Genomic DNA, 27,538 nt, shown 5'->3' with positions numbered 1-27,538 from the left:
ACTTTTTAGTTTTATGTATTTGTTATTACAAAAAAAAAAAAAACTTCCAATTTTTGACTTGATAATGTATTTCTTAAGCATTGCAAAAAAAAAAAACCTGAAATGTGAAAACCTGACCTAGAAGCATCTAGGAAATGGTCTGGTTTTTTTACCCCCATTGTGCCATGGTTCCCTTTTTCCTCACAACTTCTACAGAAGTGCTGAGAAAAATGACTTTTCTCAGTCCTTGGCAGAAGCCATCCTCAGAAACATTACCCTTTCTTAAACCTCTTTTTAGGTGGGAAAATTGTAAAATGTTTCATAAGAGTTCCTCCTCATGTGCAGTCAGATTAAGGCATGTGTGTTTACCAGGTAGGTAATCAAATAGGCACTCACTGCTCACAAAAGAGACTTAAAATTTTTATTTTTTAAAAAAAATTATTATTATTATTATTATTATTGAGACAGGGTGTCACCCAGGCTGGAGTACAGTGGCACGATCTTGGCTCACTGCAACCTCCACCTCCCAGGTTTAAATGATCCTTCTGCCTCAACCTCCCAAGTAGCTAGGACCACAGGCATGTGCCACCATACACAGCTAATTTTTTTGTATTTTTGGTAGAGGCAGGGTTTCACTATGTTGCCCGGGCTGGTCTTGAACTCCTGAGCTCAAGTGATCCACCCAACTCAGTCTCCCAAAGTGCTGGAATTACAGGCGTGAGCCACTGTGCCTGGCCAACTTAAAATTTTAAAGCAGCATTTGCCTTAGCTATTAAAAATTGACTATCTTTTAAAAATTTGTCACTTCAAAGAAGCAATTAGGTTGATATTCCAGTATAGTATAGAGCAGCGGTCCCCAATCTTTTTGGCACCAGGGACTGGTTTTGTGGAAGACAATTTTTCCATGGACGGGGGGGTGGGGGGGGCGGTTTGGAGATAAAACTGTGTCACCTCAGATTGTCAGGCATTAGGTTCTTTTATGGAACATGCAGCCTAGATCCCTACTGCAGTTCACAGTAGGATTCACACTCCTATGAGAATCTAATGCAGCCACTGATCTGACAGGAGGTAGAGCTTAGGCAGTAATGCTTGCTGGCCCACCACTGACCTGCTGCTGTGCAGACCTGACAGACTGCAGCCTGGTACCACAGGGGGTATTGGTATAGAGTATGTGAAGCTGTTGTATCTGAAAGCTGTGTAGGATTTGGGGGTTTTTTTGTTGCTTTTATCCATGCTTGACATGATGTTTTAATTTTAAATTACTGCCTCACTGTAAAGCAACATTTACTAAACTATTGAGCACATACACACACAAAAAAAGAGTATAAGCAAATTATTCTCGGTATATGGTGCTAGAGTGCCTCTGCACACCATATGAGACCATGTTGAAGACACAGGCATTTCATGTTTATTTTAGTAGTAAATACCTAGTTCTTGATTGTCACACCCAGTTTGACTGGGACCAAAAAAATCCTAGAATAGGGGAGAAAACAAATTACCTTAAATTTTTAGAGCCTTATGAAAAATAGAGGCACTTCTTTCTGAGGCATATGTCAGAAAAGAAATGCTTTGTGAATGAAGGATTAGATTCTGATTGCAAAATTTGATTCCTCATAGACTACATGGATTAGTTCGTGGGTTTCCACAAGAGTACCTTGTCATTTGTCTGTGTTGATCAGTGGCTTTTTCTATACTGTCTTCACTGCAGGTGACCTGAAACATATCACGAAGCTGAAACCTTGGGGCCTTTTTGAGGTTCTAGTGGAGAAGTATGAGTGGTCTCAGGAAGAGGCAGCTGGCTTCACAGATTTCTTACTGCCCATGTTGGAGCTGATCCCTGAGAAGAGAGCCACTGCCGCCGAGTGTCTCCGGCACCCTTGGCTTAACTCCTAAGCCCCTGCCCAGCACCACAGCAGAGATCACACACTGACCCTCCGCCCTTCCCCTCCAAGCATTTTCCTCTTCCCTTTTCAGGGTGAAGCTCTTCCTTCAAGAGTTTCTAGATCTTGTTTTTTTTTAATCCAACATGTTCATTTGGGTTTGCTTACTTGACCCTGTGGAGATCCCCACAGCCATTGGGCATCCTAGGTGAATTTGGCCTTGGTTGGGCTCTGCCAAAGACTAATGGACTAAAATGTGAAACAGCCTCTTGCCCTGTACCTTTCCTTCCCATTAGGACATCCTTTAAATTATAATCGTCCTTTTTGAAAAGAGCTATGAAGGTGTATGAGCCCATCCTTTTATTCATTGACTCTAAGAGTCAAATTTTCTAGTGCATATCCTATTGCCAGCATAAGGATGAGGAGGGGAAAGGGTGTTAATTCTGTGTACAGCAGAGACATTAAACTTGCTGTGTCCAGGCTGCATCATCTTCCTGGACTGTTTCTGTTGTTCTCTATGTTCACATTTTTTCCTGCAACTTTTAAGCTACAGTCTTTTTTAAATAGCTGTATGAACACCAAATTTGGGTACCGTTTTATCACTGTTCAAAGCACTGTCAAATTCCTTTCATCCTTTAATAGTTAAGATCTTTGAATCTTCAGTCTGATTTTTAATGTAAGCAAAAACAGAACCATTGAATTGTAATTTCTTGAGAACCTCAGGTGTTCTATAAACAGTCCTTTCCTGTATGTCTTCTATTACCCTAAGACCAGAGTTATTTTGGTTGGTTGTTTTGTTTTATTTTTTGTTTTTGTATCCATGGCTGGCACTTTACTCATTGCACTTGAGTTTATTGCCCCATGACTAAAGGATCAGGATGACGGTAGAACGGAGATCTGGGTTTCAGAGCTTTCCCATTTAAGAAAAATAGATCTTGAGATTCTGATTCTTTTCCAAACAGTCCCCTGCTTTCATGTACAGCTTTTTCTTTACCTCACCCAAAATTCTGGCCTTGAAGCAGTTTTCCTCTATGGCTTTGCCTTTCTCATTTTCTCAGACGCTCGAGTCTTTAACCCCAAATGAAAGAACCAAGGGGAGGGGTGGGATGGCACTTTTTTTTGTTGGTCTTGTTTTGTTTTGTTTTTTGGTTGGTTGGTTGTTTTTTTAAGATTAGCCATTCTCTGCTGCTATTTCCCTACATAATGTCAGTTTTTAACCATAATTTTGACATGATTGAGATGTACTTGAGGCTGTTTTGTTTTAATTGAGAAAAGACTTTGCAATTTTTTTTTAGGATGAGCCTCTCCTAGACTTGGCTTAGAATATTACATATTCCTCCAGTAATACTGAAGAGCAAAAGAGAGGCAGGATTGGGGTCACAGCCGCTTCTTCAGCATGGACCAAGTGGGCCTTGGGGATTGCAGCATTCTCGAAGTGGCTATAGGACTCGAATTTACAGAAAGCCACAGAGGTGCAACTTGAGGCTCTGCTAGCAAGCCACCAGTGAGGCTGTTGGGTAACCACCTTTCTATACAGGAGATTGGAATCTACTTTGTCATTTATCCACCAACAGTGACAAAGGAAAAGTGGTGCCGTTATGCAATCCACTTAACTCATAAACATATTACTCTGAGTAACTGGCCAGCCATTCATCGGATCCTTCATTGCGTACTCCTGAAATCAGACATGTTCCTGTAGAAAGAATTTTAAGTTAGGCTTTCTATGCACCTATCAAGAATCAAGAGAATAGATTGTATCAAACAACGGCAGGGAAATCCTTCAGCAATTCTAATCCACTTTGGGTTTTCAGCTGTTTTTACATCTAAAGCAATAGACCAGAACTGAATTATCTTCTACATTGTAAAATCACAATTGTGGAATTACAGGAATTCTGGTGATATTAAGGTGAAATAAAACACACAAAAGGCCCTATTTTAACAGTTGATGTGACAGTAAATTTTAATAGAACCTGTAACTTCATTTTGGCAATGCTTCTCCTCCAAATAAGGGCTTTTTTCCCCTATTTAAGGAGCCAGATGGATTGAAAGATGTGGAAGTAGGCAGCTGTAGATCTTGATCTTCCAAGTACCCCACGTACCTTTATTGAGCTTAATTATAATACTGTCAAATTGCCACGATCTCACTAAAGGATTTCTATTTGCTGTTGGTTAAAAATAAAGCCCTAAATACATTTTTATTCTTTCTACTGAGTGCATTGTCTGTTTTCTTTGTAAATGCCGTACAATAAACAAATTATTTAATAACCTACATGTTTCCAAAAATCTCTGTTCATTTATTGTCCGAATTGCTCTGCCCTGAGTAAAAGGAAAAGATTGGTTGAATATGCTTTTTTAATTTAAATATGCAATGAAACTGTACACACTGCACACTTGCCATTTTGTGGGGTTCATAGTTTTGCTTCTAGTTTTAAATTGGGAGTGGGGTAGAATTAACAGCCAAATTAACGTTTGTGGAATACTGTTTTTCAGCCTTTTTTTTTTTTTTTAATTGTTTTTCCCTACATCCAGTAGCACTTTCTTTCAGAAGATTTGTCAGGGGTTGTTGTTTTTCTCAAGTTATAAATGCATGGTATGTGCAAAATTCAGAAGACTTAGAAATATAAGCTCTTATTAAGGCAATGGCATGATGTATTACACAGGCTTTCATATACTTATCTCTTCATTTCTTGGATAGATTCTTGAACTGTCTGGGCCAGAGAGCACATTTTTGAGGCTTTTAATAAATATTGCCACTGGGCATGGTGGCTCACGCCTGTAATCCCAGCACTTTGGGAGGCCGAGGCGGGTGGATCAGTCAGGAGACTGAGACCATCCTGGCCAACGTGGTGAAACACCGTCTCTACTAAAAATACAAAAATTAGCCAGGCGTGGTGGCGTGTGCCTGTAGTGCCAGCTATTCGGGAGGCTGAGGCAGGAGAATCACTTGACCCTGGGAGGCGGAGGTTGCAGTGAGCCAAGATCACGCCACTGCACTCCAGCCTGGGCAACAGCAGGACTCCGTCTCAATAAATAAATACTGCGTAACTTATCTGGACAACTAGCAGAATGGTCGGACTGTTTTTCTGTATACACCAGTGTATGAACGGGCCTATTATGAATCACTAGTTTGTGCCCTGCCCCCTCCGCACAGGAATATCGTTATAATTTGCATATTGGATTACTGGTGAGGTCATAAACTTGTTTTCATAGGTATTTGCATTTTTTGATTATTTGTGTAAATTGTCCAGCTTTCTGTTGAAGTGCTTCTGTATTTGATGACTTGGTCAGGACTCGTTATATACCAGAGATAATTTGTTATTTTTTGCTTCATAAACTTGTCTAGTTTTTAATTTTCATTTTTATTTGTGATAGTTTTTAGTGTTATTCGTCTTTCTCCACCTACACCTGAACTACATAAATTGTTCTAGTTAATTTGTTTTAATTGTGCAATACTTAGAACACAGTGTTTTCATAGTGTTAAAATGTAACCTATTGGAATCCATTAAACCAGTTTGTTCACCAGACTGACCAACCTAGGCAGGCCCTCCTACACCTGTGTTAAATATATGGACCTAGAATTCCCAGAGTTTGGGGAAACCTTAGTGCTGTTATAGGAGAGCTTGTAGCTATCTCAAAAGAGCCAACAAACAGGTGGGTTTACAACCCCCTTTAATTCGGAATTTGTTCTGCGTGTCCACAGGGAAACGGTTTAGCTGCTGCAGAGCAGTCCCAGCTTATAAGTGGACTTTGTTACTGCCCATTCTTTTCTTTTGAAACCTGTACTCTTACCAGTTTAGCCTTATAAGGAAACTGCTTTGCCCTTAGATTATTGTATCACAGAAAATTGGTGATTTGCTGATAATTGAACTTATATTTGCTTTAAAATAAGGCCTTATGGCCGGGTGCAGTGGCTCACACCTGTAATCCCCACACTTCGGGAGGCCAAGGCAGGAGGAACACTTGAGCCTAGGGGTTCAAGATCAGCCTGGGCAACATAGTGGGACCCTGTGTCTATAAATTTAAAATTAGCCAGATGTGTTGGCTGAGGCAGGAGGATTGCTTGAGCCCAGGATTTCAAGGCTGCAGTGTGCTATGATCACGCCACTGCATTCCAGCCTGGGCAACAGCATGAGACTCCATCTCTACGAAAAAAAAAAAAAATTAATAAGACCTTAAGGCACCAGAGAAGCTTGATTAGTCAGTGCAATTTGGGAGTTAGCAAAGCATTGGTAGTATAAAGCTCTTACAAAATCTTCAGAATATTAATATAAAAAAGTGACTATAAACCTGAGGCCAACTGAGAAGGAAGTTTGTTTTTGTGTTGTTAAAGACATTTAAGTTGGAGGTTTGGGAAGGTAGATTCCAATAAAATAAAAGTTGGAGTTTAAAAACTACATGTGTAGGCCGTGTGCAGTGGCTCACGCCTGTAATCCCAACACTTTGGGAGGCCAGGGCGGGCGAATCACCTGAGGTCGGCAGTTCGAGACCAGCCTGACATGGAGAAACCCCATCTCTACTAAAAAAAATACAAAAAAATGAGCTAGGCGTGGTGGCACATGCCTGTAATTCCAGCTACTTGGGAGGCTGAGGCAGGAGAATCACTTGAACCCGGGAGGCAGAGGTTGTGGTCACCCAAGATGGCGCCATTGCACTCCAGCCTGGGCAACAAGAGCAAAACTTCGTCTCAAAAAAATAAAAACTACAGGTGTAATACGCATTTATCTTTAAGCCCTCGCAAAAATATTAATCCACACCAAGTCTTTATGATACAAGAGAAATACCCCAGTTTAAAGGCCAGGACACTTGAGATAATGTTAAGTGTTTAGAAATTTGGGGCCGGGCACAGTGTCTCACGCCTGTAATCCCAGCACTTTGGGAGGCCAAGGCCGGTGGATCATTTGAGGTCAGGAGTTCGAGACCAGCCTGGCCAACGTGGTGAAACCCCATCTGTACCAAAAATTTAAAAATTAGCCAGGCATGATGCTGCACACCTGTAATCCCAGTTACTCGAGAGGCTGAGGCAGGAGAACTGCTTGAACCTGGGAGGCGGAGGTTTCAGTGAGTGGAGATTGCACCACTGCACTCCAGCCTGAGCAACAGAGCAAGACTCTGACTCAAAAAAAAAAAATTTCAACCAGAGAATTAAGCAAGTTTACTTCAGTACGTAGTTGTGTTTACAGGCTGCACCATTTCTTGTAAAGGGAGGAGAGTTTCTAATACATATGATGTTCAACTTGATTTTATATCCTTCCAAGTTCACTTTTTAAAATAATAATCCCTGCCTGTTGTCCTTAATTTAGATCTAGTTTTTGCCCATTTTAATACAATAACAAGCGTTGCCCTCCAAATGGCAGAATTAGACTGTTGAAGTGCATTGAATGGCAGCTACCTGCCATATGAGCTATGTTGTTAATAGTTGTGCCACTAAGACGTGATTGTTCGCATTGGTTGCTTTGGATTCACTAGGATAGAGGAGAGAGTGGTTGATATTGGAAATAAATTTAGTAGACCTTATTATAAATCCTTTGAAGATAGATATCAAAAGTGAGATGGGTTTTAAGGGTGGAATCCTTAACCATTCATCTTCATCAACTTAATTTACAACAAAACAAACATGTATCCATCAACATATAAGGATACCAGAATCTAATCTCTGTCCTGATAAAGCATTCTGATAGCCAGGTGTGGCTCAGGCCTGCAATCCTGGCACTGTGGGAGGCTGAGGCAGATGGATTGCTTGAGCTCAGGAGTTCAAGACCAGCCTGGGCAACATGGCAAAACCCTTATTTACAAAAAAGACAAAAATTAGCCAGGTGTGGTGGCGCATGCCTGTGGTCCCAGCTACTTGGGAGGCTGCAGCAGGAGGATTGCCTGAGCCTGGGAAGTCGAGGCTGCAGTGAGCTGTAATCACACCACTGTCCTCCAGCCTGGGCAACAGAGCAAGCAAAACCCTGTCTTAAAAAAAGAAAAAAAAAAAAATTCTGATAAATGCCCATTCCCACAGAAAATTTAAGTAATTATGAAAACCTTTAAAAAAGCCCCTGTGATTCCCGCCTGTTGGTATTCATATAATCCATTTGCCTTCAGTGTGGGCTGAACTTTCTTCTGATAGAATAGGGCAGAAACAATGGGATATCACTTCTGAGACAGTTACAAATGGTCTGGCTTCTGCCCATGCACACTGCCTTGATCTCCTTTCAAACCCTTGTTCTGGGAAACAAGCTGCCATATGAGTAACCCTAAGGAGAGGCTAACAGCCAGCAAAGAACTGAGACCCTCCAGCCCAACAAACTGTGAAAAACAATCCTGCAAACCACCACTGAGCTTGGAAGTGGATCCAACACAATTGCAGCTTGTGAGAAACCTTGAGGCAAAAACACGTAGCTAAACCTTGTCAGGATTCCTAATCCACAGAAACTGAGATATGTATGTTGTTTTAAGCCACTGCATTCTGGAGTAATTTGTTAAGAAGCAGTAGGTAACAGGATTGTCAGGTCATGAGCACTGAGGATATTCTTCAGGTTCACATTTCACCTATAAATGACTGGCCCTTCCTATTTTGACCATATCTACTCAGGGCTGTCAGTGAAGCTTGAGCACCATAACTGACTCTACAGAACAGCCCAAAGCAGAGAGAGGCAAGCCAGAGTGAGAAAAGAATAAGATTGACTTCATAAGAGGAGTGCTGACATTACTGATCATTACTGATTATTATTATTTTTTTTTTTTTTGAGATGGAGTCTCGCTCTGTCACCCAGGCTGGAGTGCAGTGGCACAATCTCAGCTCACTGCAACCTCCGCCTCCCGGATTCAAGCAATTGTCCTGCCTCAGCCTCCCGAGTAGCTGAGATTACAGGCACCCACCACCATGCCCAGCTAATTTTTGTATATTTAGTAGAGACAGGGTCTTACCATGTTGGCCAGGCTGGTCTCGAACTCCTGATCTCAGGTGATCCACCTGCCATGGCCTCCCAAAGTAACTTTTATATGCTTTCAAAGGTTAATGAGATTTGAGATGCCTTTAAGAATTTAAAGATAAATCCCTTGAAAAGAGCTGATAAAACATTAGCTATGTATCTGAACCAAAATCATTGCTGTTATTAGATTGAATTCTGACTTTCTTTGAAGATAAAGCACAAGATGAAATACTGAGTCATTTGACTCATAAAAAGATTTGCAGATCCCTCCCCAGCACTGATCATTAGTAAACATCGACTCCTACTTTTGTGAAACTCACTGTTCTGGCAAGAGCAAGGTGTGGGTTATAGGCAGATGCACCTTAAGCCCTCTAGCAGCTTCTGCAGACCACTAAAGTTGCCATTGCAGTGAAATATTTTGAGAATAGACTTTTTTTTCAGACAGGGTCTTGCTCTGTTGCCCAGGCTGGAGTGCAGTGGCACAATCATGGCTCACTGCAGCTTCAACCTCCCAGGCTCAAGTGATCCTCCCACCTCAGCCTCCCAAGTAGCCAGGATTACAGGCGTGCACCACCATACCCAGCTAATTTTTGTAATTTTTGTAGAGATGGGTTTTTGCCATGTTGCCCATGCTAGTCTTGAACTCCTGGCTTCAAGTGATCCTCCCACCTCAGCCTCCCAAAGTGCTGGGATTACAGGCATGAGCCACTATGCCTGGCCAAGGATAGACTTCTGGAAATTTTTTTTGTACCTCTTCAAAAAGTAAATTATGAGATAAACGATAGAAAAGTCACTAAGCTACAGAATTTGTCAAATTTTGTCATTCATCAAGCTTGTGTAGACACTGGACTGTGAATTAATTAATTTTTTTTTTTTTTTGACACGGAGTTTGACTCTTGCTGCCCAGGCTGGAGTGCAATGGCATTGATCGCGCCATTGAACTCTAGCCTGGGCAATGAGAGTGAGACTTTGTCTCTCTCTCTCTCTCTCTCTCTCTCTATATATATATATATATACACACACACACACACACACAAATGTGATCATTCTCATAAACTAGCTGCCATGGACCAAGTGACAAGATCAAATCCCATTATAGAAGTTTCCACCACCAATTTAACTGTGACAACACTGGGATACTCATTCCTAGTGACTGAGCAGGTTGTCACAGTGCATTAGCCAAACACACAGCTGACAGCCAAAGATAGGAAAACGTTCCTGTATCACTGATCGGTTGATCAAGCAACAAGATTCATCTGTTCGGCTTTTTACCCACACTTCACCTATGAGAGAACAGCACACCCAGGTAGTTTCTTTACTAACTAAATGGACAAGGACCAGAAAAAACACCTTTTCCTCATAATTGTTCACTGCAGACAATCAACAAAACCCTGTTTTTATGCACCACCCCCCAGGGAGGGGACAGCCTAAAGAATCGATTTTGGTCTTGGCTTTTGCTACAATGAACTGTTAACCTAAATTGAATTCCCCTTTGGAGGCCAACTGAAGATTCACTATTTAGTAGCTGGTCCTCCATATCTGTGGGTTCCACTAAGCAGATTCAACCAACCACAGATGTAAAATATTCAAGAAGAAAAGCCAGTAAAGAATAACAATACAGGCCGGGCACGGTGGCTCACACCTGTAATCCCAGCACTTTGGAAGGCCGACGCAAGCAGATCAGTTCCAGACCAGCCTGGCCAACATGGTGAAACTCCATCTCTACTAAAAATACAAAAATTAGCCAGGCGTGGTGGTGGGCACCTGTAATCCCAGCTACTCGGGAGGTTGAGGCAAGAGAATTGCTTGAACCCGGGAGGTTTAGGTTGCAGTGAGCCAAGATCATGCCACTGCACTCCAGCCCGGGCGACAGGACGAGACTCTGTCTCAAAAATAAATAAATAAATAAATAGATAAATACATACATACATACATACATACATACCTACATACATAAGCCAGGTGTGGTGGCACATGCCTGTAATCCCAGCTATTCAGGAAGCTGAGACAGGAGAATCGCTTGAACTTGGGAGGCAGAGGTTGCAGTGAGCTGAGATGGCACCTTTGCACTCAAGCCTCGTCAAGACAGCGAGACTCTGTCTCAAAAATAAATAACAATACAACAACAAATACAAATTAAAAGCCACACAGTACAAGTATTTACATAGCATTTACATTGTATTAGGTATTATAAGTAATCTAGAGATGATTTAAAGTATACAGGAGGATGTGCATAGGTTATATGCAAATACTACGCCATTTTTAGCTGAGGACTTGGGCATCCATGTATTTTGGCATCTGCAGGGGATCCTGGAACCAATCCCCCTATAGATGACTATATGCCAAATCCAAAGTTTTTGAAAAAAAAAGTCATCTATTCCTATAACAAATTACTTGAATGTAAGTAACACATTTCTGAAGCTGGTAACCAGTTCTGGTTGAGTCAGTGTGGGCACCATAAGGAAATGTGATATTTGGTTCCCGGGAGGAAAAAAGTCTCCAGAGATTTTAGATCCTATCACCCACTCTTCATAAAACTTCCTGGTGGATGTTAAAGGATTCAGGTTCTGATGGCCCCTCCATTCCTTACCCACCTTGAGCATATAAGAAAACAAAATATGAGAAGGGAGAAGCAAAAGACCCCCTACACCTCACCCTAAAAATGACCCAGCACACGTCCAGCCACCTCTTCAGTAGCCCTCTTAGAGCTGGTTGGGCATTTGTGTGTGTGTGTGTGTGTGTGTGAGAGAGAGAGAGAGAGTGTGTGTGTGTGTGTGCTATCAGACACAGACCTGGGAGGGAAGGCCCCTAGAGATGGACCCATTTAGCCCTCTCGCTTTACAGAGGAGAGGCCTCAACAAGGTGAAGCGATTTGCTGCTGTGCGGAACTAAGAAGAGGCCTTGGATCCCATCCCCAGCAAGTGAGCACTCCCTGCACCACTCAGCCTCTGAATATCTTTGAAGTGGGTCACTGCAGTTCTGCTTCCCCGGAAAGAGTACAGTAGGAGGTCTTGTCTCAGGAGACTGTCCAGTTTTAGTGTTATAATAAAAGGCTTCAGGCTTCAGGCCTATAGCAGCCAGGAACAAGGAAACTTGGAAGAACAAGTTCTTATCTCTGAAGAATTTGATTCCCTAGTTTTCCACTGTCTGGGAAATAGATGACCTGTGATATAAGAAAAAGAACAAAAGATTGCAAGAGTTTAAAATCTGACATTTTAAAAACCAGTATAGGCTGGGTGTGGTGGTTCATGCCTGTAATCCCAGCACTTTGGGAGGCCAAGCCGGGTGGATCACTTGAGGTCAGGAGTTCGAGGCCAGCCTGGCCAACATGGTGAAACCCTGTCTCTACTAAAAATACCAAAATTAAGCTCACGCCTGTAATCCCAACACTTTGGGAGGCCAAGGTGGGCAGATCACAAGGTCAGGAGACCAACACCATCCTGTCTCTCCTAAAAATACAAAAAATTAGCCAGGCGTGGTGGCAGGTGCCTGTAGTCCTAGCTACTTGGGGGGCTGAGGCAGGAGGATCACTTGAACCCGGGAGGCAGAGGTTGCAGTGAGCTGAGATCAGACCATTGCACTCCAACCTGGATGACAGAGCGAGATACTATCTCAAAAAAAATTACAAAAAACAAAACAAAACAAAAAAACTATGTATCAAAAATACATAAATAAATAAACACTTCCCTATGTATGCTCAAATTTTGACTTCAGTTCTACCTAGACATGCAAATTTCCTCATTCATGTGTAAGATAGTACTGACTGTCATTCAAGTAAAAACTTAGGTCTTTTAAAATGTAGTGTGAGAAAAAAAAGGCAAACATAGAGGTGTGGTTGCCCTTTGATTCAGTAATGCCACTTGGGAAATTATCAACAGAAGCAAAAAGTTTTATTATCTATGATAGCAACCCTAAATGTCTAATAACCAAGGTCTGGTTTAAAAAATGGTATACCAGGCAGGCTCAGTGGCTCATGCCTGTAATCTCAACACTTTGGGAGGCTAAGGTAGGAGGATGACTTGAACCCAGGAGTTCAAGAACATCCTGGACAACATGACAAAACATCGTTTCTACAACAAACAAAACAAAACAAAATTATTATAGCTGGGCAGGAGGTATGTACCTGTAGTCCCAGCTATTCAGGAAGCTAAGGTGGAAGGATGACTTGAGCGCCAGGAAGTTGAGGTATCAATAAGCTGTGATTGTGCCACTGCACTCCAGGCTAGGCAACAGAGCAAGACCCTGCCCAAAAAAAAAAAAAAAAAAAAAAAAAAAAAACAATTGTGGTACACCAGTGCTGTGGAGTTTCTGGCTTTGAATAACCTAAATTAAAAATATTGCAAAAACATAAAAAAGGGAGCTGAGCACGGTGGCTCACGCCTGTAATCCCAGCACTTTTGGAGGCTGAGGCGGGCGGATCACCTGAGGTCGGGAGTTCAAGACCAGCATGACCAACATGGAGAAACCCCGTCTCTACTAAAAATATAAAATTAGCTGGGTATAGTGGCGCATGCCTGTAATCCCAGCTACTTGGGAGGCTGAGGCAGGAGAATGGCTTGAACCCGGGAGGCGGAGGTTGCCATGAGCCAAGATCGTGTCATTGCACTCCAGCCTGGGCAACAAGAGTGAAACTCCGTGTCAAACACACACACACACACACACACACACACACACACACACACACACACACAGATTATGCTCTAATGCTTTTTTATGCAAAGTGTGATTCCTGTTTGAGCAGCCTGTCACCCAAAAACTGGTTAGAAATGCAGGGTCTATGGTCCCAGACCCACCCAACTGACTGAATCAGAATCTGCATTTTTTTTTTTTTTTTTTTGAGACTGAGTCTCACTCTGTCACCCAGGTTGGAGTCCAGTGATGGGATCTCAGCTCCTGGCAACCACCGCCTCCTGGGTTCAAGCGATTCTCCTGCCTCAGCCTCCTGAGTAGCTGGGATTACAGGTGCACGCCACCACAGCCAGCTAATTTTTGTATTTTTGGTAGAGATGGGGTTTTCTGATGTTGGCCAGGCTGGTCTCCAACTCCTGACCTTACGTGATCTGCCTGCCTCAGTCTCTCAAAGTGCTGGGATTACAGGCATGAGCCACTGCACCCAGCAGAATCTGCATTTTAACAAATCCCCAGATGACTGTATGCATGCTGAAGTTTGAGAATCATGCTCTAATAAGTGCGGGAGGTGGAGGTGACAATTTTATGTATGATTATTTTTAAAGTATATGTGGTCAAGGATTGGAAGGTACTTTGCAAAAATAAAAACAGCTTAAATGGAGCTAAACCCTCCTTCCCACACAAAGTGCCTGGTCGGCTGTAGGTCCTCAAGGCAGCTGTTAGGGAGGCAACACTGTTGTGAGGGTTTCTTTTTTCTTTTTTTTAAATTTTATTTTATTCTATTTTATTTTATTTTTTTTGAGATGGAGTCTCGCTCTGTTGCCCAGGCTGGAGTGCAGTGGCACGATCTCGGCTCACTGCAAGCTCCGCCTCCCAGGTTCACACCATTCTCCTGCCTCAGCCTCCCAAGTAGCTGGGACTACAGGTGCCCACCACCACACCCAGCTAATTTTTTGTATTTTTAGTAGAGACGGGGTTTCACTGTGTTAGCCAGGATGGTTTTGATCTCCTGACCTTGTGATCCACCTGCCTCAGCCTCCCAAAGTGCTGGGATTACAGGCGTGAGCCACCACGCCTGGTCCTCTTTTTCTTTTTAAAATGCATTCCTAAACATTCTTGTTAAATCACATTTAACAAATGTTTGGAAACTTAAAAGATAAATGAATATGTTGCGCTTCTTTTTAAACCAGATATTAAAACTGGTTAACTTACTGTTTTTCTTTTTGCCTTGGCTATCAGGAATCAGAGCTAAATTTAATACTCAAGACAGTAATACTATTAGCCTAGCTTTTTTGAATATTTGTTTTTCTCTCTATGACTTTTATTTTCTATTTTATTAGGTTTTCTAGTGTGTTTCTTACAAATCACTTAAAAATTCCTTCTGGGCCGGGCGCCGTGGCTCACGCCTGTAATCCCAGCACTTTGGGAGGCCGAGGCGGGCGGATCACGAGGTCAGGAGATCGAGACCATCCTGGCTAACACAGTGAAACCCCGTCTCTACTAAAAATACAAAAAAATTAGCCAGGCGAGGTGGCAGGCGCCTGTAGTCCCAGCTACAAGGGAGGCTGAGTCAGGAGAATGGCATGAACCCCGGGGGGCGGAGCCTGCAGTGAGCCGAGATCGCGCCACTGCACTCCAGCCTGGGTGAAAGAGCGAGACTCCGTCTCAAAAAAAAAAAAAAAAAAAAAAATTCCTTCTGAAAATAAGGGTCCAAATTACAATAATGACTTCTAAAAACAGTCTGTTCTTGTGTGCCAGGCTCCATAAAACATGAATTTGTGAAACTAACCACCTGCCTGTTTGAAATTATTTCTTCTTTCCCTGATCTTTTTCCGCCTTTCAAGACACAAGTAAGGCCAGGTGCGGTGGCTCACACCTGTAATTCCAGCACTTTGGGAGGCGGAGGCAGGCAGATCACCTGAGGTCAGGAGACGGAGACCATCCTGGCTAACATGGTGAAACCCCGCTTCTACTAAAAATACAAAAAATTAGCCAGGCATGGTGGCACGCACCTGTAATCCCAGCTACTCGGGAGGCTGAGGCAGGAGAATGGCTTGAACCCGGGAGGTGGAGGTTGCAGTGAGCCAAGATCACACCATTGCACTCCAGCTTGGGCAACAGGAGCGGAACTCCGTCTCAAAAAAAAAGACACAGGTAAAACTAAAGGCTTCCTGTTTGCTCCCCAGTGAAGGTCTCAGAGGCCAAACAGCTCCTGTCCCAGTGGGGTATTGTTCCTCTCTCCCCAAGCAGCATCACAGCCTTACAGCCCAGCCCCTGGTGTCCTGCTGCCTGAGGATTCGGTAAGGAAGCAGAGAGCCCCAGCCCTTCTAAGGGCACGCAGACCACCCTCGCATAGAATTACTCACCGACCCTTCAGCTGCTTCACACCTCCTCTGTAATGAAGGAGAGAACAGTATACGTTACTACCAAGTCTCCTTTTTAGGATAATTTCCTGCACACTACTCCATCTCCAAAGTACATCAGATTCCTCTTACTCTCAAGAAAGCTTGCACTTTTTTGTTCATATCATTTATCAGCCTGTAACTGTATCGCATGATTGTCTCCCTTACCAGACCATAAGCTCCAACTTAGATTTCCCTTAACCACTGTACTTCCAGGGCCTAAAGGCATTGTTTGGCAACTGAAGCACATTAGCTGTTATTGGTTGGGCAGATGGGTGATATAAAAAATGAATATGGCCTGATGCAGTGGCTCACACCCATAATCCCAGCACTTTGGGAGGCTGAGGAAGGTGGATCACTTGAGGCCAGGAGTTTGAGACCAGTCTAGCCAACAAGGTGAGACCCCGTCTCTACTAAAAATACAAAAAATTAGCCAGGCGTGATGGCACGTGCCTGTAATCCCAGCCATTTGGGAGGCTGAGTCAGGTGAATCGCTTGAAACTGAGAGGCGGAGGTTGCAGTGACCCCAGATCACGCCACTGCACTCCAGCCAGGGTGATGACAGGGCAACACTTTGTCTCAAAGAGAAAAAAAAAAAAAGTGAATATGCTGGAAAGACAGAAAGGAGAGAGATCAGACCTGCTACTGTGGCATCAAAAAAAAAAAAAAGGAGAACTAATTTATTAATCACTTGCAATGTGCAGGCATTGTTAGTGCTTTATATATGCTATGAGATCCTCAGCACAATCCTTTTTTTTTTATTAATTAATATAATTCACTAACAAGCTGGGTGCAGTGGCTCACGCCTATAATCCCAACACTTTGGGAGGCCAAGGTGCACACCAGGATTCTGAGACTAGCCTGGGCAACGTGGTGGAACCCCGTCTCTACAAAAAAATTTTTTTTAAAAAGCCAAGTGTGGTGGTGTGGGCCTGTAGTCCTAGCTATTTGGGAGGCTAATATGGGAGGATCACTTGAGCCCAGGAGGTGAAGGTTGCAGTGAGCTGAGATCGTGCCACTGCACTCCAGCCTGGGTGACAGAGCCAGTATCTGTCTCAAAAAAAAAAAAAAATATATATATATATATGGCTTTTAGTATATTCACTAGATTGTGCAACTATCATCACTAATTCTAAAACATTTTCATCACCCCAAAAAGAAACCCTGTGCCCATTAGCAGTCACTCTTGTTTCCCCTCCTTCCTAGCCACCTCCTAATCTGCTTTCTGTCTCTATGGATTTGTCTATTTTGAATATTTTATAGAAATTGAATCACATATATACAAATGGAAACCAGTCTTTTGTGTCTGGCTCCTTTCATTTAACATGTTTTCAAGATTCATCCACGTGGTAGCAATTCTTACTACTTCATTCCTTTTTATGGCTGGATAATATTTCATTGCATGGATATACACATTTTGTTTATCTGTTCATCAGGACATGGAATATACTAAAAACTACTGAATTGTATTCCATTTTTGGCTATTATGCTGCTATGAAAATTTGTGTATAAGTTTTTGTGTGAACATTTGTTTTTAATTTTCTTGTGTGTATACCCAATAGTGGAATTACTGGGTCATATGGTAACTCTATGATTAACCATTTGAGGAACTGCCAGGCTGCTTTCTGCAGCAGTTGCAAAAGATTTGCATTAGCAGTGAATAAGGGTTCCAATTTCTCCACTTGCTCACCAACACTTGTTATTATTCACCTTTTTTATTATAATCATCTTAGTGGGTGTGAAATTGTATCTCAATGTGGATTTGATTGGCATTTTTATAATGACTAATGATGTTGAGCATCTTTTGGTGTGCTAATTGGCCATCTGTATATCTTCTTTGGAGAAATGTCTATTCAAATCTCTTGCCCATCTTAAGCATTGGGTAGTCTGTCTTTTCGTTGTTGAGTTGTAGGAGTTCTTAATATATTCTGGATTCTAGATCTTATCCAATTATAATTTGCAAATATTTTCTTCCATTCTGTGGGCTGTCCTTTTACTTTCTTGATGGTGTCTTTTGAAACAAAAAAAATTTAAATTTTAATGAAAGCTGATTTATCTATTTTTTTCTTTTAAGATTTTTTTTTTTTTTTTAGACGGAGTCTCGCTCTGTTGCCCAGGCTAGAGTGCAGTGGCACAGTCTCGGCTCACTGCAAGCTCTGCCTCGTGGTTTCACACCATTCTCATGCCTCAGCCTCCCAGGTAGCTGGGACTACAGGTGCCCGCCACCACGCCCGGCTAATTTTTGTGTTTTTAGTAGAGACAGGGTTTCACTGTGTTAGCTAGGATGGTCTCGATCTGACCTCATGATCTGCCCACCTTGGCCTCCCAAAGTGCTGGGATTACAGGCATGAGCCACCGCATCTGGCCTCTTTTAAGATTTTTATAGTTTTATATTTGCATTTAGGTCTTTGAGTTAATTTTTGTATATGGTGTGAGGTAGGAGTTCAATTTCATTCTTTCACATATAGAGATATGATTGTTCTAGCACCATTTGTTGGAAAGACTATTATTTCCCCTATTAAATAGTCTTGGCATCCTTGTTGAAAATCAACTGGCCATAAATGTTTGAGTTTATTTCCTTTTTTTTTTTTTTTTTTAGGTGGAGTCTTGCTCTGTTGCCCAGGCTGGAGTGCAGTGGTGCAATGTCGGCTCACTGCAAGCTCCGCCTCCTGGGTTCATGCCATTCTCCTGCCTCAGCCTCCCAAGTAGCTGGGATTACAGGCGCACACCACCAAGCCTAGCTAATTTTTGTATTTTTAGTAGAGATGGGGTTGCGCCATGTTGGCCAGGCTGGTCTCAAACTCCTGACCTCAAGTGATCTGCCTGCCTTGGCCTCCCAGAGTGCTGGGGTTACAGGCATAAGCCTCTGCACCCAGCCCTAATAGTTGGTTTTTTCTTCCCTTTATAGAATCCTCAAGGGATCCAGGACCTAGGCCTTTCCCTGACCCAGGAACTATAGGAATCTACCCTACTGTGATGGGAAGAAATCTCCTTCTCTCCTCCTTGGCCCAGCTCTTTCTAGTAATTTGTTTTCTTTTTCTTTTTTTTCTTTTTTTTCTTTTTTTTTGAGACAGAGTCTTGCTCTGTCATCCAGGCTGGAGTGCAGTGGCGCAATCTCAGCTCACTTCAACCTCTGCCTCCTGGGTTCAAGAGATTCTCCTGTCTCAGCCTCCCAAGTAGCTGGGACTACAGCTGCGAGCTACCACACCCAGCTATTTTCTGTATTTTTAGTAGAGATGGGGTTTCACCATGTTGGCCAGGATGGTCTTCATCTCTTGACCTCGTGATCCGCCCACCTCGGCCTCCCAAAGTGCTGGGATTATAGGCATGAGCCACCGTGCCCGGCCTGTTTTCATCTTTAACCACATAACAGGTGGTTATCCTTCTCTCACTCCCAAAGAAGGATGAAATGTTTCCTATCACTTCCTTATGGAGCAGTGGGCCCTGGGCTTGGCCAGAGAGGACCTGAGTTCTGGGTTCTTCTTTGCCACTGCCTTTCTGGGAACTTCTGAGTGACTCTCCCTTTTGGGCTTCAAGTTCCTCATGTGGGAAGAGTCCTTGGTTATAGTGGACAGAGGAGTTTGGCTGCTGCTTCTAATCCAAGGGCTAATGTGAAGACAGCTATGGGGAAAAGAGACTGGAGAGGTCTCTGAGGTGTAACAGGTCCCCATTGATGGCCACCTGCTGAGATCAGGCATTTGGGGATTCACAGGGGTGCAAGACAGGCCTTGCCCTTGACTCGGGGAAGAAATTTATGCTCTGAAAAAGTTAGCCCAAGACAGGCAGGGGAAGAGCCCAATGAGAAACAGAAGTGAAAGGCACCCTAGGAAGAAGGGAGTAATGGGAAGCAATCAGGGAGGGCTTCCTGGAGGGTGCCCTTGGGCCTCAAGGATCAGCTACAGCTGACTTTTATGACTGACAGGTAGGATTTGGATGGGAGGGAATTGAAACAGGACGAACATTACGAGAATACCAAGGCTGCTGTCCTCCAGGGATCTCGGGCTCCCACCAGCTACACTGCAGGAGCTGTCACTTCTGCACCCTATTGGCCTGTTCTCAAGGTCGTACTCCCTCCCCAGCAACTCATCTCCTGTTGTTCCCCATCTCCACCAACAAACTCCCAGGAATATTACTTCGAGACCCAGCCTCAGTGCCTCCTTCTAGGGGAGACCACACTTAGCCCCCAAGGCTGGATTGCAGCTCTCTCCCCTATAGCCTCTGAGAGTGTAAAGGGGTGAGGGGGACATTCCTTTATCAGAGATCGCCTTATCACCTGCTAGCTTGCAACCCTCCACTGGCCTTTGATTTCAGGGAGGACAAGGGGTGTGTCTGATTAGTCTTGGTGTCCCCGTCCCTTGGCCAGGGGCCAAGCCTTAGAGGACTGGCTAAGATGAACCCCCACCCACATCCCAGGGTCTCCAGGCAGGGGACACCATTGTGGAGTTGGGTAATTACCGGTTCCATCTGCCTTGTAGTCGTCAGGAAGGAGCTTGTCCTGCCGGTAGCCCAACACGAAGGCCAGGAAGGAGAGGATGAGGGCATCACCAATGCTGAGGATGGCCAGCATGAAGGCCCAGCGGATGGTGCAATGGCCCAGCGTGTACTTGCCCGTCTGCTCCCCACACATGCGCCGCACCTCACTTGAGTCCCAACCATCAGGGTAGACCAGGCAGCCAATCATTAGGCCTGTGGCTGAGGGGGAAGGAGGGGTGCAGATGGCATCAGGCCGAGTGTGCCCAGCCTGCTACCTCCCCCACCTTGCACTGCTGTTATGTTGTCACCTCCCTTCTCCTTCTGTTAACAGCCTCAGGAGGCACGAGAGGCAGCCTCTACCATCCTTCTTGCAAAACACAGGTGAGAAAACAGGCTCTGAGAGTTAAAGCAACTGGCCCCCAAGACCCAGTAGTTGGGGCGGAGGCAGAGCTGAGCCCCTCAGCCCAGGCAGGCTCTGCCACCACACCAGGTGGTCCTCCCAGGCCCTCAGCCATTCTCCTCACCTTGGACTCAACCAGGCACCACCTACCCTGGCTTCAAAGCCCTCCGGTATCTGGTCCCAGCCCAAAGAACTCATCACTGCTGAGATGTACATTTCTTTGTACTTACAATATCTGTGAAATAAGCTCAATAAGAAAGTGTCTAGCCTGGGGGCTGTGGCTCATAACTGTAATCCCAGCACTTTGGGAGGTCGAGGCAGGCAGATCACCTGAGGTCGAGAGTTTGAGACCAGCCTGACCAACATGGAGAAACCCCGTCTCTACTAAAAATACAAAATTAGCAGGGAGTGGTGGCAGATGCCTGTGATCCCAGCTACTGGGGAGGCTGAGGCAGGAGAGTCGCTTGAACCCTGCAGGCAGAGGTTGCGGTGAGCCGAGATCACACCATTGCACTCCAGCCTGGGCAACAAGAGCAAAACTCTGTCTCAAAAAAAAAAAAAAGGAAAAAGGAAAAGAAAGTGTCAGGCCATGGCCGGATTATCAATATATTTTGTTTTTATAGTACATAGAATAACAGTGTGTCCTACAACTCAGGTAACTTAGATTTAATGAATACAGGAAGGCTTTCCAGACTGTCCCTGGCTGCTTCCTTCAAAAGCCTTCCATTCAAGCAAACAGGTTTCCTCCTCACTCTTACCCAGTACAGCATAGTCCAGTTGCTACACGTCCCTAAATTTAAGAATCCCCTGGAGGCTGGGTGCAGTGGCTCACGCCTGTAATCCCAGCACTTTGGGAGGCCAAGGTGGACAGATCATATGAGATAGGGAGTTTGAGACCAGCCTGACCAACATGGAGAAACCCCGTCTCTACTAAAAATACAAAATTAGCTGGGCGTGGTGGTGCATGCCTGTAATCCTAGCTATTCGGGAGGCTGAAGCCGAAGAATTGCTTGAAGCCGGGAGGCGGAGGTTGCAGTGAGCCGAGATTGCGCCATTGCACTCCAGCCTGGGCAACAAGAGCGAAACTCCATCTCAAAAAAAAAAAAAGAATCCCCTGGAATCTTTAATGCTGGTTCCTTTGCATATAACCTATGCACAAAAAAATAAGGTAAAATGTTAGTTCTGGCCAGGCCCAGTGGCTCACGCCTGTAATCCCAGCACTTTGAGAGGCCGAGGCAGACGGATTACAAAGTCAGGATATCGAGACCATCCTGGCTAACACGGTGAAACCCCTTCTCTACTAAAAATACAAAAATTAGCCAGGTGTGGTGGCGGGCGCCTGTAGTCCCAGCTACTCTGGAGGCTGAGGCAGGAGAATGGTGTGAACCCAGGAGGCGGACCTTGCAGTGAGCCGAGATGGTGCCACTGCACTCCAGCCTGGGCGACAGACCAAGACTCCATCTAAAAAAAATAAAAAAATGCTGGTTCCTAGGTCATGGTTGGGTTCAATAATCCCTGTTTTCAAAAGCACTCTTCCAGGTGATTTTCTCAGTAGGAAAAGCTGGGAAACACTAGATTAGGCTGCCTGGATTTCAAACCCAGCTCTCTGCTACCTAGCTATGTGACTCAGAGCAAGCGACTTAAGCTTTCTTTTTTCTTTTTTTTGAGACAGAGTCTTGCTCTGTCGCCCAGGCTGGAGTGCAGTGGCACAATCTTGGCTCACTGCAAGGTCCGCCTCCCGGGTTCACACCATTCTCCTGCCTCAGCCTCCCGAGTAGCTGGGACTACAGGCGCCCACCACCACGCCCGGCTAATTTTTGTATTTTTAGTAGACGGGGTTTCGCCACGTTGGCCAGGCTGGTCTTGAACTCCTGGGTTCAAGTGATCCGCCAGCCTTGGCCTCCCAAAGTGCTGGGATTACAGGCGTGAGTCAACGTGCCCAGCCATACTTAAGCTTTGTTTGCCTCAGTTTCCTTATCTATAAAATGGAGATAATAATAACCCCAACCTTCCTGTTGTGGTTACAGTGAGGTTCAAATGAGTTAATACTGGAAAAGAGTGTAGAACAGTGCCTGGCACAGACTTGGCACTCCATAAGAGTTGACTGTGAGAGTTATTATCCCACCTTGTGCCTTACTTGACTTATTATTTACAGCTAAAAATTCTGTTGCCCCCACTTTCCCCCTACTTCTGCCATCCCTTTCCATCAAACCACCCCCTCACCTTAGCTTTGCTGGGGTGAAGCACAGACAGGTGACATAACCCAGGATGCAACTGGGGCAGCCAGCCCCAGGCACAGCTGCCCCGCGGGCAGGGGGTGCTCCCCTTATCTGTGCCGCTTTCCCACAGGTCTGGAGGCTCTCTAGTCCCAAGGTTGTACCCTACTCAGGAGCCCCTCAGAGAAGCACCTCTTCGGGCCTAAAGTTACCTTCCCTGCTCCCAGCTTGTTCTACAAAGAAGGTCAGGAGGTCAAACAAATGCACGGTAAATGGAAAAATCAGGGTCCCACCTCCCCACCTAAATGTATCACGCTTCCTTCGATTTTTTTAGAAGCTTATTTAGATAGTTCTTTATAGATCACAAAATACTTCATGTACCATCTTGACTGTGACCATCTTTCTGTGAAGTGGGCTGGCTATTAATATTCTCATTTTACAGATTAGAAAACTGAGGGCTCAAAGAAACCAAGTGACTTACCAGCCATCAGTCATCCAGCTATGACAGGGCCAAGGCCTGAATTCTCCATTCCTGACTTTCCTGACTTCAAAGTTTATTCCCTCCACCCCCAGAACATGACATCTCTCCCAGGGGCTGAATGTAATTAGTGGTGACATTTCAGACTTCCTACGTGTTCAGTGATAAACTAAGTGTTCAGGAAGATACCCATGGTGGAGGAGAGGGAGCCATCCACAGCTCCGTGGTGAAACCTATGTAGCCAGCCCTTCCCCGACTTGATGTGAGTCCAGCCCTCCAGTGCCTGGCAGGGCCCCTGGCTTCAAGGGCAGAGGTGAAGGTGGGAAATTGCTGCCCTTCCAGGCTTTGCATTCTCTCCATCACTTCCTCCTGTGGCCCCGCCCCTCCTGCACCATCTTCCTGTGGGGGCTCTGGAAAAAAGCCCACGGCCTCTGACCTGGTAACAGGGTATTGGTGCCACAGTCCCCTGCGAGCACTCCACCTGTCCACCCATGGTTCTGGGGACACTGGGTGTCAGCCCCAGTTGTGGCATCTCAAGGCTCTAAGTAGAAGCCAGCACAGTGTTCTCAGGCCGGGTTACTTACCCTCTTTGACTTCCGTCCTGTCGTCTGTAAAGTATCTGACTCATAGCCACACTGTGAGGATTAAGTGTGATCATTTACAGAAAACGCTTACTATGATGTCTTGTACATGGTAAGTGGCCAATTAATGTTAGTCACTGCTATTATTATTGACATTGGAGTCAGACAGAAGCCACCTCAGTGACATGGATGCCATTAGAGCTGCTCACGAATATTCCAGGTGCAAGGCAAAGTTGTACTTCCTTGCTCCGCTCTCTTGAGGTTAAGCGAGGCCATCTGCCTTCCTCTGGCCAATGACATGTGAGCAGAGATGTGTGTATTTCCAGGCCACAGCACTTAGCTGCGGTGGGAGACCTCCCAGAGTTCCCTTCCCTCTGATGCGAGGACAGCTGATGGTGACTGATGCCCCTAGCGAGGGTCCCAGGAGACAGCAGTGAGAGCGGAGCCCCCACCGATCCCCAGTTGGCATGGACCATAAGCAAGAAATACATAAACCTTTGTTCTAAGCCACCATGATTTGGGAGTGGTTTGTTACTATGGCATGACTTCTCATGCTCACTGATAAAGTTGTTTTTTGTGTTTTTCTTTTCTTTTTTTTTTTTTTCGAGACAGAGTCTCACTCTGTTGCCCAGGCTGGAGTGCAGTGACGCGACCTTGGCTCACTGCAAGCTCCACCTCCTGGGTTCACGCCATTCTCCTGCCTCAGCCTCCTGAGTAGCTGGGACTATGGGCGCCCACCACCAAGCCCAGCTAATTTTCTTTTTTTTGTATTTTTTTGGGGATTACCCCCTGCCCACAGGGCAGCTGTGCCTGGGGCTTCCCCAGTTGCATGCTGGATTATGTCACCTGTCTAATTTTTTTGTATTTTTTTGTAACACGGGGTGTCACTGTGTTAGCCAGGATAGTCTCTATCTCCTGACATCGTGATCCGCCCACCTCGGCCTCCCAAAGTGCTGGGATTACAGGCATGAGCCACTGTGCCCGGACTGTTTTTTGTGTTTTTCACAGGTACTGAGCACCTACCATGTGCAAGGTGTTTTACATGCATTCTATTATCCCATCTTCACAGAACCCCCCTGAAGCGGGTACTGCTGCTATGTTCTACAGATGGGGTACAGTGGAATGTTTGTTCCCCCCAGAATTCCTGTGTTGAAATCCTAACCTCCAGTGTGATGGTGTTAGGAGCTGGGGCCTTTGGGAGGTGATTAGGTCATGAGGTTAGGGGCCTCCATGAATGGGATTGGAACCCTTATCAAAGGGACCCCAGAGGGGAGGGGGAGCAGCTAAAGGTTGGTTAATGGATACAAAAGTATAGCTAGACAGGAGGAATAAGCTCTAGTATTCTCTAGCACTGTAGAGTGAGTATAACCAACAACAATCTATTGTATATTTTCAAATAGCTGGAACAGCAAATTTGAAATCATCCCAACTCAAAGAAATGTTTTAAATGTTTGAGGTGATGGATATGCTAATTACCTTCATTTTCTCAGTAGGAAAAGCTAGGAAACATTAGACCAGGCTGCCTGGATTTCAAGCCCAGCTTGTATACATGTATCAAAATATCACACTGTAGCCCATAAATATGTACAATTATTATGTCAATTAAAAACAATAATAAGGCCGGGCGCGGTGGCTCATGCCTGTAATCCCAGCACTTTGGGAGGCTGAGGCAGGCGGATCGCCTGAGCTCAGGAGTTCTAGACCAGCCTGAGCAACATGGTGAAACCCCATCTCTACAAAAAATACAAAAATTGGCTGGGCATGGTGGCATGCACCTATAGTTCCAGCTACTCGGGAGGCTGAGGAGGGAGGATCACTTGAGCCTGGGAGGTCAAGGCTGCAATGAGCCGTGTTCGTGCCATTGCACTCCAGCCTGGGTAAAAATAATAATTTTTGAGATCTTGACTCAATAATAATAATCATCAATGCAAATAAATAAATAAAAGGGACCTCAGAGAGCCCTGTCATCCTCTTTTCACCATGTGAGGACATCAAGAAGTCAGCAGTCTACAGCCTAGAAGAGGCCTTCACCAGAGATCTCGTGCTAATGCCATGCTGGCACCCAGATCTCAGACCTCCAGCCTCCAGAACTGTGGGAAATGAATTTCTGTTGTTTTAAGCCCCCTAGTCTATGGTAATTTGTTATGGCAGCCCTGACTAAATAGAACTAAGTAAAACTGACTAAGACATGAGGTTACCAAGACTCAGAGAAGACAAGCAGTTTGGTCTACCTGTGTTTCTAGGAGCTGGGACAACTCCCAGCCTACAGCCTGCACCCAGAAGCCCAATTAATCGTGTTAAGCTGCAGCCCCACATCGCCCAAGCATCGGTCCTCCCTGCCCCTGCCCCCTCCCTGCTCCCAGGCTTTTTAGCAAGGGTACTAATAAATGGATGTATCTCCCAGCTGCTGGATATGGGACCCGCCCACTCTGCATCTCTCCCTTCGGCTCATTTCCCCTTCCACAGCACAACAGAATGGAACATGACACCAGTCTTGCCTTCCCTAACATAAATGTTGCATGAGATGGCACCTGGCCAACTCTGCTATCAGTGTCTCCAGCTTTTCGACCCAGATAGTGTCTGACTCAGATGACCTGGCAACCCCTCCCCCTCCTGGCACTGCCTGCTCATACATGGCACCTGTTGGGGGATGTTTCAGGGAAGGGGGGTTTGCAGACAGCCCTGAGAATGAGAGAAATGGTTGTGTCTCCAGCATCCCATAACCCTGATAGGGAAGGAGAGCTGGCAAGCATATTAGGGTCTATTTCACTCCTTTGGCATAAAACTGCTAAATCCTCATTTTCCCTTTGTTCATATATATATATATATATATATACTCAATATTTTTATTAACCCAGCTAATTTTTGTATTTTTTGTAGAGACACAGTTTTGCCACGTTGCTCAGGCTGGTCTCAAACTCCTGAGCTCAAGCAATCTGCCCACCCCCCCCTCCCAAAGTGCTGGGATTACAGGCCTGAGCCACTTCAGCTGGCCTTATTAGTATTTTTTATTGATGTATATATTAGTTATTATTATTTTTAATTGATATATATACATATACACAAATAGAGATAGGATCTCACTGTGTTGTCCAGGCTGGTCTTGAAGTCTTGAACTTCTGGCCTCAAGCAATCCCCTCTCCTTGGCCTCCCAAAGTGCTAGGACTACAGGCATGAGCCACTATGCCTGCCCCCACCATCATTCTTGACATGGCCACCACGTACCTTGCTCCCCACTGCCCACCCCTGCCCCAGCCTCTCTCTTATCATACAGAGAGACTACAGAGAACAGGGAGGTGGCAAGGGGATTTGCTGGGAACTCTGAAGCCATGTGAGTAGTTTGGGTGCAAGATTTGGAATCAAAGCTGTATCCCTTCCTACTTGTATGCTCAAAGACAAGTTACCCACTAGGGGCCTTCTTTGTAAAATGGAGAAATACCCACCTCGATGGGTTGTGCTGGGGCTCCTCCAGATAATATATGTAAAGATATTTCATAAATCATTATACTTATGTAAATATGTGGCTCAGTAAAAACATCTTAGGAATACATCTAGTTTCTTGGGAACTGCTGCCCTAATTCTT

The 27,538-nt window shown here is 44.8% G+C and overlaps 2 protein-coding genes across 4 annotated transcripts in view; one reads left to right on the top strand and one right to left on the bottom strand.

Moving 5' to 3' along the window:
- Positions 1 to 4,128, top strand: part of SRPK1 (SRSF protein kinase 1) — an 84,911-nt gene extending 80,783 nt beyond the window's left edge. For 2 of the 3 annotated variants that reach the window (XM_032140308.2, XM_032140307.2), the window contains one exon: positions 1,688 to 4,128. In XM_032140308.2, coding sequence (XP_031996199.1) covers positions 1,688 to 1,872 — 185 coding nt within the window. In that variant the 3' untranslated portion in view covers positions 1,873 to 4,128. The remainder of the gene's footprint in view (positions 1 to 1,687) is intronic. The other variant, XM_058432274.1, reaches the window with a different exon arrangement.
- Positions 4,129 to 11,525: 7,397 nt separating this feature from the next.
- Positions 11,526 to 27,538, bottom strand: part of LHFPL5 (LHFPL tetraspan subfamily member 5) — a 36,862-nt gene continuing 20,849 nt past the window's right edge. Inside the window, exons 3-5 of the mRNA XM_032140301.2 lie at positions 20,263 to 20,499; positions 15,772 to 15,798; positions 11,526 to 11,939 (exon numbers count right to left, since the gene is read on the bottom strand). Of these exons, the coding sequence (XP_031996192.1) occupies positions 15,788 to 15,798; positions 20,263 to 20,499 (248 nt within the window). The 3' untranslated portion in view covers positions 11,526 to 11,939; positions 15,772 to 15,787. The remainder of the gene's footprint in view (positions 11,940 to 15,771; positions 15,799 to 20,262; positions 20,500 to 27,538) is intronic.

This window comes from Hylobates moloch, unplaced genomic scaffold (genome assembly GCF_009828535.3).
Source record: "Hylobates moloch isolate HMO894 unplaced genomic scaffold, HMol_V3 SCAFFOLD_20, whole genome shotgun sequence".
NCBI classification, from domain to species: Eukaryota; Metazoa; Chordata; class Mammalia; order Primates; family Hylobatidae; genus Hylobates; species Hylobates moloch.
This window is presented reverse-complemented; position numbering and strand designations above follow the sequence as displayed.